Source organism: Myiozetetes cayanensis, unplaced genomic scaffold (assembly GCF_022539395.1).
Source record: "Myiozetetes cayanensis isolate MyiCay16 unplaced genomic scaffold, myiCay2020 scf6-25, whole genome shotgun sequence".
NCBI classification, from domain to species: domain Eukaryota; kingdom Metazoa; phylum Chordata; class Aves; order Passeriformes; family Tyrannidae; genus Myiozetetes; species Myiozetetes cayanensis.
Window position 1 is genome coordinate 51,623,029 of NW_026087853.1, and position 12,951 is coordinate 51,635,979.

General features: G+C 43.6%; 1 protein-coding gene across 1 annotated transcript; it reads left to right on the forward strand.

The window, feature by feature from the left end:
• Positions 1–2,144: 2,144 nt before the first annotated feature.
• Positions 2,145–12,729, forward strand: WEE1 (WEE1 G2 checkpoint kinase). The gene is made up of 11 exons (XM_050335962.1): positions 2,145–2,850; positions 4,912–5,120; positions 5,604–5,670; positions 5,754–5,926; positions 6,816–6,937; positions 7,565–7,711; positions 8,102–8,197; positions 8,279–8,364; positions 8,462–8,632; positions 8,723–8,868; positions 11,356–12,729. The coding sequence occupies exons 1-11, from the start codon at positions 2,290–2,292 to the stop codon at positions 11,504–11,506; spliced, it is 1,929 nt and encodes a 642-aa protein (XP_050191919.1). The 5' UTR covers positions 2,145–2,289; the 3' UTR covers positions 11,507–12,729.
• Positions 12,730–12,951: the final 222 nt, after the last annotated feature.

Here is a 12,951-nt window from a genome sequence, read left to right on the forward strand (position 1 = left end):
CATGTGATTTTGTACCACTTAAACTGTTCCAGTGATTGGCAATTCATTAAACTGTACAACAGGGCTTCAGAATTTCAGTTTGCCACTTGCTCTCACTAAATACCTGTGTTTGTACACTCCATAAAGCACTGCAGAATGGGTTATATTTAGGTTGAGTTTGGGAAGGAAACTGCAGCTTTGGTGTTACAGGGGGAGGGATTTATCAAAAGCTCAAAGTCTTTAAACTTTTTAAAAGAAAAGGAAACTTCATATATGACTAAAGCTAGCCACAAAGAGTGGCTGGGAGGTTTTGAGTCACTTATTAAGTATTGATTTGCATCTCCCTCTGTGGGCTATGAACTGAGAAAGAGGGGGCTTGTAATTTTAATAGCCTTCACTTACATCATCAGTTCTAAAACTTGAATCCTTCAGCATTTCATCTTTAAAATTTAGCATTTTTAATGGGATATTATTGTGATTGTAAATTATAGCACACTGAAGGTGCTTGCACTTGGCTTGACGTAGCTGTATCTCTGTAAATGCTGCCCAGTCCCATTTTCATAGGTTATGTTGGCTGCTTTCAGTTTTCTGAAACTAGTTTTCAGTTGGTTTCTCCAAAATGCAAATCTCAAAAATTATGTTCATGAGGCTCATCACTGCTTGTCCTGAAAACAAAAAGTGTCATTAAGCTTTCAGAGGATTGGAAATGTGAGAAATACACAGGGATGTGACATTTCATCAGAAATGTTTCTATGGAGGCCTTGCAAAGGAAAAGGTAGTGAAATAACTGTCTTTTGGAGATACAGGTGTCCTGTTACAGGAGACAGCAGAAAAGGGACTCCAAGCCCCGTTCTTGACCACAGCCCTTCCTTCAGCAGTGGGAATATCTGCACATTCACGGGAGCTGGAGCTGTGTCTGAAGTTTCTGCTGAGGCCTCTCCCCATGGACACCGGGGACCAGGGACAGGAGACCATCAGACAAAGTAAATGTGGTTAAGTACAAACATCTATTTTCTATTCACGGCCCTTAGCGGTTTTAGCTCCTCACCTCTGAAGTTTTCAGACTCCCGGTCAGAGGTGCTGCTCTCTATGCCATGGGCAGCACATGCAGATTTGTCCTCCAGGCAAGGAGGGGCAGGCCTTGGGGAGGAGGCAGGAGAGGGGCTGTGCCTCTGAGCATCCCAAAGCCCTCAGCTCCGAGCGGTGAACCCTGGCATTACGTTCCTATCCAGGGAATCGAGTACGTTTCCTGGAGAGTCTGGGGAAGCAGAAAGGAACTCAACGCGGATGCACACCAGACATTCTCTAGGACTTCTGAAGCTGGAAAAAACCCTATATTTTCATAGGGTTACCTTTGTTATCCAAGGGGCTCATTTTAGGGTGATTTGGTACAGGAGACTGGCAGGTTTGTATGTTGGGTGTCACGAGATGGAAAGTGGAGCCAGGCTTCGATGTGGTGGAATCTGTAGGGAGATGGTCTGGCTGATAAACGGCATTGACTGTGGTGGGACTTGGAAGTGTTTGCTAGGAGTGCATGGTGTGTTTGACTGCATTTTAAACCACGTGAATTAAGTTACCAGAAATACTTTGGGTTTTTTTTTTTTTGCTTGAGCTTAAAAAGGCGTCTTTAACAACCCTCTGGGCCAGTTACTGTATTACTACCAGAGATTAAACAGTTATTATAACATCATTATTGAGATTTCTGCGCACTCAGTTCTAGTAGCCAGAGGGGAGGAAAACCACGTTGCAGTGAAGCGGGGAGGAGCTGCACCCCGGGCGGGGCGGCGGGGTGTCCCCAGAGCTCCCCGGCCTCAGGGCTGGGCAGGGCAGTGCGCTGTGCCGCGGCGGTGCCGCGGGCGCTCCCTGGCAGGGTGCGGCGCTGTCCCCGCCGTGTCTCCGCCTGCTCCCGGCCCTGTCCCCGCTCCTCCCCGGGCGGGGCCGCCCCGGGCTAAGATGGCGCCCGCCTCGCGCCGCCCGGGCAGACACGTCCGCGCGGCCGCCTCGGGGCGTGGCCCCGGTCGGCCCCGCCCCCCCGCGGCCGCGCCGCTCGCGCCAAAGCTGCCCCGTGACGCGGCCGCGCGCGGCCCCGCCCCCGCGCGCCGTGTTTTCAAACCCGGTGGGCGGGCGCGATTGGCCGGCGTGCGCGGCACGTGACCAACGGTCGCGGGAAAGCCGCGGAGTCCGAACGGCGCGCGGCGGGGCCGTTCCCGGGCAGCGCGAGCCGAGCGGAGCCGGCGGCGCACGCGGGCGGAGCGCGGGCAGCGGGACCGGAGCGGAGCGGGACGGGACGGGCCGGGCTGAGCCAGCGCCATGAGCTTCCTCAGCCTGCAGCGGGCAGCGCCGCCCCGGCGGGTCTCGGCGCGGCGGGCGGCCGCCCCTATCCGGCAGAAGCTGACGTTCCTGAGCGGCCACAGCGACTGCGAGGAGGAGGAGGAGGAAGAGGAGGAAGAAGGCGGCAGCAGCAGCGCCAACAGCACCGGCGAGGACTCGGCGTTCCAGGAGGCGGACTCGCCGCTCTCGGCCGCGCGCACCCCGGCGCGGAGCGAGCCGCCCCTGCTGGAGGAGGAGGAGGAGGAGATGGAGCCGGCGGCGGCGCCGCTGCCGGACGAGGGGGACTCGTGGGAGGAGGAAGGGTTCGGCTCCTCGCCGGTCAAGTCGCCCGGAGCGTATTTCCTGCTCGACTCGCCCTCGCCGCTGGCCCCGCACAAGGGGCGCCGCTGCTGCGAGCGCTCCCCGCCGCACCCCGCGGCCGGGGCGTACCGGGGGCCGCGGGACGAGGAGCCCGGATCGCCGCTGCCCGACTACCCGGGTACGCCGCCGCACAAGACCCTGCGCAAGCTGCGCCTCTTCGACACGCCGCACACGCCCAAGGTGAGCCTGCGGCGGGGGCGGCGGCAGCACCGCCCCGGGCCCGGCCCCGGCCCCGTCCGGTAACGGCGGGGCCGCCGCCGCTCGGGCCCCGCGCCGGGGGCACCGGCACGGCCGGGCGGGGCAGGGCCGCGCCGCCCCCCGACGGGACACCGCGGCACCCAATAAACCGCTGATACATGTATTATATATGCAATTATGTTATTCGCTTATAAACGGGGTTTGGCTGTGTTTTGTGGAAAATATATTTAAATATATTTTTAAAAAAATGGAAGCGTGCTGAAACTCCTCAAATAAACGCTGTAGTGTCGTGGGGGCGTTTGTACGTGTGCAACCAGAAAGTTAAAGCTTCAGTTGGGGTTTAACCCCCGCCCCCTGCGAGTCTGTCAGTGAACTGGCACGTCCTAGGAGGAATTCCTTCACGGAAAGGCTGATTAGACATCGGAACGACCTGCCCGGGGATGTGGTGGACTCATCGTCCCCGGAGATGTTTAAGGAAAGACTCGATGTGGCACTTATTGCCGTGGTCTGGTTGACACGGTGGTGATCGATCACAGGTTGGACTCGATGGTCTCAAGGTCTTTTCCAACCTGATGGATTCTGCGATCCTGCCTTCCTGCAGCACTGCTGTTGTTGTGCCGTGTGCCAGCGCTGGTTCAGTGTCTGCACTCCTCATCAAATGTAAAAGGCTATTTGAGTAGCCCATGCTGTTAAACTGATGGATTCCAAAGCTTTAAGGGATAGATGGGCAGCTCTTAACTCTGTCAATAAAAGACTCTTTAGAAGGCATCTCAACTTTTGAACTCGACGCTCATGTAAAACACTGTATAGTGAATTTAAATCTAGTGGTAATTGGCTTCCTTTCTTCATTACTTTTCATATAGCCCTTTAGAATTAATCCTGGGATAATCCCCGGGGATAATCTCCCAGGGGTCTATAGACTATAGATGGAAAACAACTGACTTAAGGTGCGACGAAGGCAACCTTGTTAATTGGTTTTCTACAGCTTCCATCTCCAATCAGGTTTCACTGGTAGAAATCAGTGGTGCAAGTTTGAAAATGGTAAAATTGGTGATGATTTTTATACAGAGTCAGGAGCAGATGCTTCAGAGACCCAAAAGTTTTGTGGGTTGTGACACTAAAAGCTAAAGTTTTAACACAGCAGCTCAGTGGGATTCTTAAATTAGGTGCCCAGAATCTACCTGGGTTATCTTGGGGAGGTTATCTTTGGCATCTGGAAGAATCAGTTAGTTAAGGTATCCAGTGGAAGTACTGAAATGTGTCCTGAGATGCTCAGTGACTTAAAGGTCTTTATGTAGTGAAGATTTGAGGAGTGCAGTTGAGATTCCCAAGTATTGAGCCTTCTTCCCTATGGTGGTTTAGGCAAATGTGACATCTTTATTTCGAAGGGTGTTAGGATAAGGCAGTACTCCTGCTTGTGATCCAGTCGTTGGCATCCTCATCAGGATGGAAACTCAGGTGCAAACTTCCCAGTGTAACTGGGAGAGGTTTCATCATGTGCCAGGAAAATGCCTGATCTGACAAATTACCACCCAAAACATCTGCTTTGGATATTTAACTGACAGTACAGCAATTCTTGAACATTGTTTTGTAGGCTCACGAAGATGCACCTATGCATCAGTATTAAATGTTTTATTTGCTAGATAATTTCCCATCTGGTCTAACTTGGCATCCAAATGTGAAAATCATGGCGATATAGTACAGGATGGTCCACGGATTTTGTCCGTGTTTATTTCATGGACAAAAAATTGTCCAAGACGTTTAGATGATGACACGATTAAAGACAGAAAAACATTGCTTTCATCATCTTTCCTGTCTTGTAAAAATTATTTTAACATTCAGTGTTTGCTTGAACTATTTTTGTGTGGAGTACAAAGCATAATAGTTTCTTTGAAATTTTTTGATGGAAATGCAGGTGTTTAAACAACTGGTCCCAACTCTGATTAGAGAATATTGTAATGATGGCTTCAAGTATGATCTGATTGGTTTTATGTCTAAGGCAATATCAAGGCTATAAATGTGTTTGTTTTTCTTTTAATACAGAGCTTGCTTTCTAAAGCACAAGGACTAGGTTCCAGCTCAGTCAAACTTCGAGGGGGCTCACTGTTTATGAATGTTGGGAAATCTGAGAAGCAAGAAGAAGATTTTAGACAAACACCTCATGTGAACATCAATCCCTTCACTCCTGATTCTATGTTCCTTCACAACTCTGAAGGAAAATGTCGTAGGAGGAAGAGGATACACTGGAATGAGTGAGTAACTTGGAGCTTGCTTTGTTAAGCTTATATGTAGAACTACTTTTAGGTGCAAAGGTTTTGTTGCAAATTGCATCTGTGAAAGTATTTTTACTTGCAAATTGTCAGCTCTTAGAGTATGTGCTCGGAGATGCACGCTATCATGAAATAACCATTTAGCACTAGATCTCTTGATTAGTGTACAGAGAGGATAGACTAGGCTGTGCCCTACAGTCTTTCTGTCGTGGAATGAGTTATGCACATGATCTTTTCTTGAGGAGGAAAAAACGCATTGAATACTGGTATGAAACATGAAAGAAATTACAAAGAATTAGCATGGTACCTTTATGGGTTTGCACTTACAGATATCTAGTGTTCAGTTAGTTAAACTAGGGTGGAATGGGAGAATTAGCTCTTAGAAAAAAAGAAGTAGCTGTTGGACTTCAGTTTTAAGTTTGCTTAAGCCATTATTGCTGCAGAAGTAACTGGTGTGAATTTCAGCTCTTGTGGAGAGGACATGGAACCAAGTGATGGAGAGCCTGAAGAGGAAACCATGAGACCTGCCAAGGTAATTAATCTTTAGAACCTGATACTTATTTTGGCAGTTTGTGTATCTGCAGATCTAAGTGTTTCCCTTTCTAATCTTTGCAGAGGATAACAATAACAGAAAGTAATATGAAGTCACGGTATGCAACCGAATTTCATGAACTGGAGAAGATTGGATCTGGTGAATTTGGGTCTGTGTTTAAATGTGTGAAGAGGTTAGATGGCTGCATTTATGCCATAAAGCGATCCAAGAAACCCTTGGCTGGCTCAGTGGATGAGTGAGTACTTCTTGCTATTTAAAGTCTCCTCTTGGTGCTTCTTCTTCTCATGTCTCTTTGTGTTGGTGTCTAAAGAAGGTGTTTCAGAGAAAAGTATAAGCCAAAGATAAATTAAATGTGAAACAGATACAATTTTGAAGTCAATTTTCTTTTTTTTCCTTCTCCCCCCCAGATACTCTGCAGTACTGTGGAGAAAAGGCTAATTGGCCTTTCTCCTAGCAGATGTTTGTCCTGATATTTTGTGTGGAAACAGATTGTTCTCACCTGGAAAGTAAGAATAAAGCTTCCTTGCATTAGTGGCAGGAGAGACTGGGTGAATAAATTCCAGTGGTGATCCTTTGAGAGGTGAAAGTAATATTCCCAGCTAAGTCTGAGTACTTAGCTTGAGTGATACTCAGATGAGTCAAGTCAGTTTGGGGGTAATTTTTGGCATTTGTGAATGGGCCTGTGATTCATGACTTTTCCCCACTCTGTTCTAATAGTTATAATATAAAACTCCACAAGTTTGAGTTGCACAGAATTGCATTTGAGACTTACAGACAAAGTTAGGAATGATGAGTTTAATCAAACTCTTGACTTACGATCCCCATTATTTTTTTCTCAGACTTTACTGATGCATCTCAAAGCTTCATATATTGATACTGGTTGACAATTATGCATAATTGTCATATCACATAATGCAAGTGGTAGCTCCCTCAAGAACTATCTGTACCAAGCTGTGGGGTTTTTTTGATGTTCCACATACTTAGTCTTCTAATACATGTCAATTATTTTAGCTGTTTGGATGTAAGTACAAATCCACCTGAATGTGCCACCTAACTATGATAATAAGAAATTGTACTATTTCACCTTATAATACTCATGTGCTGTTATTTTTTGTGACTGACAGGCAGAATGCTTTAAGAGAGGTCTATGCACATGCAGTTCTGGGACAGCATTCTCATGTAGTGAGGTACTACTCTGCATGGGCAGAAGATGATCATATGCTTATACAGAATGAATATTGCAATGGTAAGTAAAGTTTATTGCTTGTTCTGAACTTTCAAAAAACTTAATTTGTGAAGATACACAGTTATCTACAACTTCTCAACACTAATTAGGAATTGATTACCTCATTTCATACCATCTTTCTCTCAAGTATCTGATGTTTCTTCTGTTGGAAAAGGCGTATCAGATACATGAAGCAAAGACTGTACAAAATTGCAGACCAAGTTGTACGTGTTCAAGCATATTGGAAGTACAGGGAGGCGTTTGCGAGCAGCAGAACTGTTCTTTCTTCTGTACAGTAGTACAAGCTGGAATAGAGAAATTTGCTAGAGAGTTTCCATTTAAAAGGGAGATTAAACCTGATTTCTGATGCATTTTGCTATTTTTGATGCCCTGCCAGAGACTTGGAAGAGGGAGAGAGACCTTTTACCTTGTGTTGATACCATGTTAGTTTGCATGGCAACTACAGCAGAAAATAATTTTATTATATCACATGTCTATAAAGAGAGGATACAGTTCTAGATTTTACACTTACTATATATCGTTAGCAAGTTCTTGGTAATGTATTAATTAAATTTTGGAAGCTATTTGTTATTACTTTGTCAACTGTTTGATGTAAAAAATTAAATGTTTTCTTTATTGTTGTTTTAGGCGGCAGTTTAGCAGATGCCATAAGTGAAAATTACAGGAATATGCGTTACTTTACTGAACCAGAACTGAAGGACCTGCTACTTCAAGTGGCTCGAGGTTTAAAATACATTCATTCAATGTCACTGGTACACATGGATATCAAACCTAGTAAGTTTGTATCTGCTTTACTCTGTATTGACAATTTCCTCAGTTAATTTAATCTGCTGTAGAAAAATGAGCAGTTAGCCACACCTTACTAACTGTAAATTCTTCACTGAAGTTCTGAATAGCAGCACAAAGATGTCAGTTATAAAATTGGCTAGCAGACCTAAACTGTTGGGTTTATCTTGGGCTCTTTTTGTGTAATTGACTCTACTTGCATAACACTTGGCTGCCTTCCCAGCAGAGGGGCCACAGCAAGTCAGTTATAGTTTCTCAGTCTGTGAACTGGGTATGTATACAAATAAAACTTCTGTGTTGCTAAAGCAAGCTGTAGTGAAACTAGATGAAGTAAAAATTATAGAGAAATGTTTTTTTAACAATTCTATTCTTTTTCAGGTAATATTTTCATATCTAGGACATCAGTCCCAAGTATAACTTTAGAAGAAGGTGATGATGATGACTGGTCATCTGATAGAGTCATATTTAAAATAGGTGAGCAGCAGCACACTTGTGGTCAAACGAATTGCATCATCTTGTTGTCTTCTGAAAGATAACTTCCTTTGCTTTTTGCAGGTGACCTTGGTCATGTAACTCGAGTATCCAGTCCCCAAGTGGAAGAGGGTGACAGCCGTTTTCTTGCAAACGAAGTCCTGCAAGAGGTAACTGTTCTGTTTGTGTAAAGCAGTGATGTTCAGTCTGCATGCTGTTTTCTTTAGAAAAATTAGTAAATTTGTTTTTCTTTTATTTTTTTTCAAGAACTATACTCATCTGCCTAAAGCGGATATTTTCGCTCTCGCTCTGACTGTTGTCTGTGCTGCTGGGGCTGAACCACTTCCAACTAATGGGGACCAATGGCATGAAATCCGACAAGGAAAACTACCTAGACTACCACAAGTGCTTTCTCAAGAACTGCTAGACTTACTAAAAGTATGAACTCTTGTACTAGTGGCTCGCTGATAAGTTAAATTTATTGTGTTGTTGACTTTAACAGGAATACCTTATTTTCTTTTTTCCAAGGTTATGATTCATCCTGATCCAGAGAAAAGGCCTTCAGCTGTGGCACTAGTCAAGCATTCAGTGCTTCTCTCTGCCGCAAAAAAGAGCGCAGAGCAGCTCCGGATAGAACTGAACGCTGAGAAATTCAAAAACTCGCTCTTGCAGAAGTAAGTACTTCCTTGGGGTCCTTAAATATGGCTTAATTTCTAATAGGTTTTCACGTGATAGTAAAGTGATGATAGAACAGGAGTGGCCTTGTTTGTGTGTGAGGTCCCCACATCTGTAGGCATGTGTGTACCTGAGAGTACAAAGTGGGTCATTGAAATGTACAAGGAACTTTATCCATAGAAGGAACTGCTGGGCCCTGTAAGGGAATCTCAGCTATTAGTATTCAAGGCATACACAAAACATTACAGTTTTAAAAGAAGTGTTTGAAGCACAATGCATGCTTCTGTGACAGGGATAGCCTGGGTTACATCTCTGTATTATCTGAGTCTGTGTTTTCTATGTCATCTGTACATTAAAACATGTTGGAAAACGTGACTTAAATTACGTAATTTGAATTTACATGAAATGACACGTCGGGAATGTGTTTGGATTAATTTGACTTGCACACTGCAGTGTTACTGTGTTACCAAAGAATCGTTTGTATCAGCAAGTCATCTTGTTCTCCGCCCTGCTCAAACACTCAACTCTATTAAGAAGAGATTCTCTTTAGAAAAATCTGATTTCTGCTAAAGTTTCAGAGAAAGAGCTAGTAAATTAAGAAACAATTGTCTGAATCATTCACTGCAATTAACTTTGCATGTGTTATGCATAATAGGCAGGCTTTTATGAGGGAACATAGAACACTGATTTCTTTGACTGGTTTGTTTTGAAGGAAGACAGTAATTTCGTGTTTGGGTTCACTCTGGGTTCACTCCATCGCTGCAGTCTGACCAGAGCCAGACATACTAGTTTAGATAGTTATCTTTATAATCTTATGAATCACACTGAAAGAATAATTTGACAGTTTGTGCAGGTTAAAGGACAGATTTGCTGAGGTAAGTTGCTTGCTTGTATAAAGACAACATATTTTTGTATCACATAAAAGAGAAAGTTGGCAAAGGTAGTATTTTGTGAAAATTGCTTCTGGCCTGGCAACAGGAAGGATACATCCTTATAAAATAACTATAAATCCAAGAATGATTTAAAAAGAAAACTTAGCCACAATAATTTTTAATGTGTGGCATAGTGTTCCATACAATACTTCAGGTAGTTATTTGGGGGTGGAGGTGTTCATTTTTGTATGTTTTTTTTTAAAAATTCCTGCATTTGACCTATTTAAAATACCACTTGTATATGTAAGTTATCTTCAGTAAAAAGTATCCTTTTAAGGAAGCTCAGCTTTTCTACTGTGCTCATCCTCTTCAGAGAAAGGAAGAATTCAAGATTTCTAGGAAAGAATTCAAGAATTCAGGACTTCTAGGGGAGAATGGAAGGATATTGTAAAACTTAATTTCCTGGTAATGGTGTGGTGGTTGGGTGAGCACACGTGCATTTGTGACTGATGTTCACAATGAAGAGGACACTGAAACAAAAAATTGATAAAAATTGATTGTATTCTCTGCAGTCAGCTGGCACAGTGATAATGTGTGGATGATTAGATGGGGCACAGCTGTTATTGAATAATACTTGGGCTTCCAATAATGAGAATAGCTTACTAAACTAAAACATGTAACTTAATTCTAAATACAACAATATGCAGCAAGCTTGTAAAATTTGATCTTGCTTTGCAGTCCAGATGTGAAGTGAGAATACAAATATCGTACAGTAGGGAAAGTTCTTTGACAGTTATTTTGAGATAGGAGAAGGAAGAGAGTATGGAGGGAGGGCTTAGCTTAGCCATATGTCAGTATTTAAGGAAGGGAGAAAAGCAACAAATGGGGAAACCCTTTATAAAGATAGATTTGCTCTTTAGTCAGACTATTTTATACTTCTCCCTGAGTTTTATGTAACTTTGTCCTCAGACTGAGTGTTGGTAATTCTCTGAAACAGAGCAGCTGGCAGAATGTTGCACAGGGACCATGTCCTGTGCTCCCTTCAGTGACTCTGCCTTGCAGGCTTAAATTTTTATTAGGCAAAAAAAATGTAGGTGGTGCTAAGCGTTTGATGTGGGTATGCAAAAGGGAAAGGATGCTTCCTGAGTTGTCTGTTGCCAGTTATGTACATCTGTGTTCATCTAAGTGTGTGTCTGTTTGAGTCTCCCACAGAAGTTCAGTTGTGGCTGAATATGCTTCATTTGGGCAAACCTCAGTAATTAACTCTGGTTTAACATGTGGCCCGTGCGAGGAAGTAAACAGCACCCTACTGTGTTCTGGTAATTGAAGTGCTGAGCTGCTTGTAACAGTCTGGGCTTCAGAATCTGAGTTGCGTGAATTTTTCACTTCCTACCAGTGATTTTCAGAAGAAAGAACATCTAGACAAGTAATGAGCATCCCACTTCTGCCCTCTGGGTTGTAAACAGGTGGATGCGAGTGTTAACCATCTTAGTATGACCTAAATTGCCATGTTTTAAGTTCTGAAATGCTGTAGTTCGTTTGAAGCACTCTTGCTGTGATCCGCCTGTATTCCCTGCGGACACTGCCAGGTGTGACACTGTCCGTGTCTTGCAGAGAGCTGAAGAAGGCACAGATGGCGAAGGCTGCGGCCGAGGAGCGAGCGCTGTTCACTGACAGAATGACGACGAGATCTACAACACAGAACAGACCATCCCGACTCATTGGGAAGAAAATGAACCGCTCGCTTAGTCTTACCATCTACTAACTATGAAGTCTGAAAGAACTACTGAGATGGCTGTAGCATCTCTGCTAGACTGAAGCCTCAGGAATTGAAGGAAGCATTCAGTTCCTGGTTTCTTGTCCTATCTGTGATCAGTGTCACTAGTTTTACATCTATTGCTTCTGGGTTTTCAGTTGTACTCTATGGCTCACTATAGCTGTATTAACCGTTTGAGTTCATGGACTCGGTTACTCTCTTGTCTGTAGAGGATCCTGGATGTTGATCCACAAGCCTTTCGGTTACACTGTTAGATGTTATGTTGTCCCAGGGTTAACCACTATAGTGGTGTGCTGCTTTGTAGTGTTACAGCATTGTAAAAAGAAGCAATATCCCTAATCTTTAAGAAGGAGGGAGGGGGCTTTGCTTTGATAGTTAATTTTTTTTGGAGCAGTGGGGAATAATTTTTGAAAGACAGGCTTTAAGGCCACCTACAGTCAATGTACCTGATGTCAGGTAGACTTTTGTTGTGAATTTTATTTGTGTATTCAACTGGGAGCACTTTGTAGGCATTGCATAAACCACAGCTTAGAAACCTGTGGAATTAAGTGCCATGTGGAACTGCTGCTATTTTTAGTTTGTTGTCCTTGCTGTAAACTGTAGCATTAAAACAATCATTATTGTGTTAATAGGCTTCTTGTTAAGACAATTAAGTGAAACAAATGTAAGCTGCATTTTAGTGAAGGCAGCGTTTTTCTCTCAAAGCTAGTGCATTGTGAAATAATGCACCAATTTAATATTTGGACTCTCTATTAGTGTAGTGCAATTGTTAATGTCTTTGCTATTGATGTTTTGTAATTCTTTCTAATAAGGTTCTCAAAATGTTCATATTTTCTTCAGTTGCCTGTTCTTGAGGCTATTGTATGTTTGTTTTTTTTAATGTTGGAGTTCTTGTAAATAGTTTAGCGTTTTCAGGTTGGTTTTCATTGTTTATGTACATAAGTTTGATTGTGCTTATAGTGTACTATACTGAAACTGCAGTCTGGGATGCCAACAGCTTAACTATTTGGTTTTAGGTTCCAAAATATGGGACAGAATGTGGCCATCAGAACCGGTGCTGATACTGAACCTAGGCTGACAGAAGAACTGTTCTAATTTACTGGCTTCTCTCTTCATTCATTTTATTCTAAAAAATGTTTCCCATTTGTGCTCTATTTGTTCTTACTAGTGTTGAAATTTGAATATTAAAGTTAAAAGTTTCGTTTGTTTAATGTTGTCTAACACTTATTTAACTTTTGCAGTTGTGGGAATAAATGATTGAGTCAGGGTTATATTATGGCAAGTCCCAATTAGATCTGCTTCCCTCTCATGCCTAGTGCTTGTGGTTCCCTCTCCTGGGAGTGGGACAGAGAGAACACACTTGCTGATGGTTGGGAGAGGAACACCCCCGTCCATGTGCAGTGTCTGTAGCAGTCTGTCTCTGCAGCCTCAGG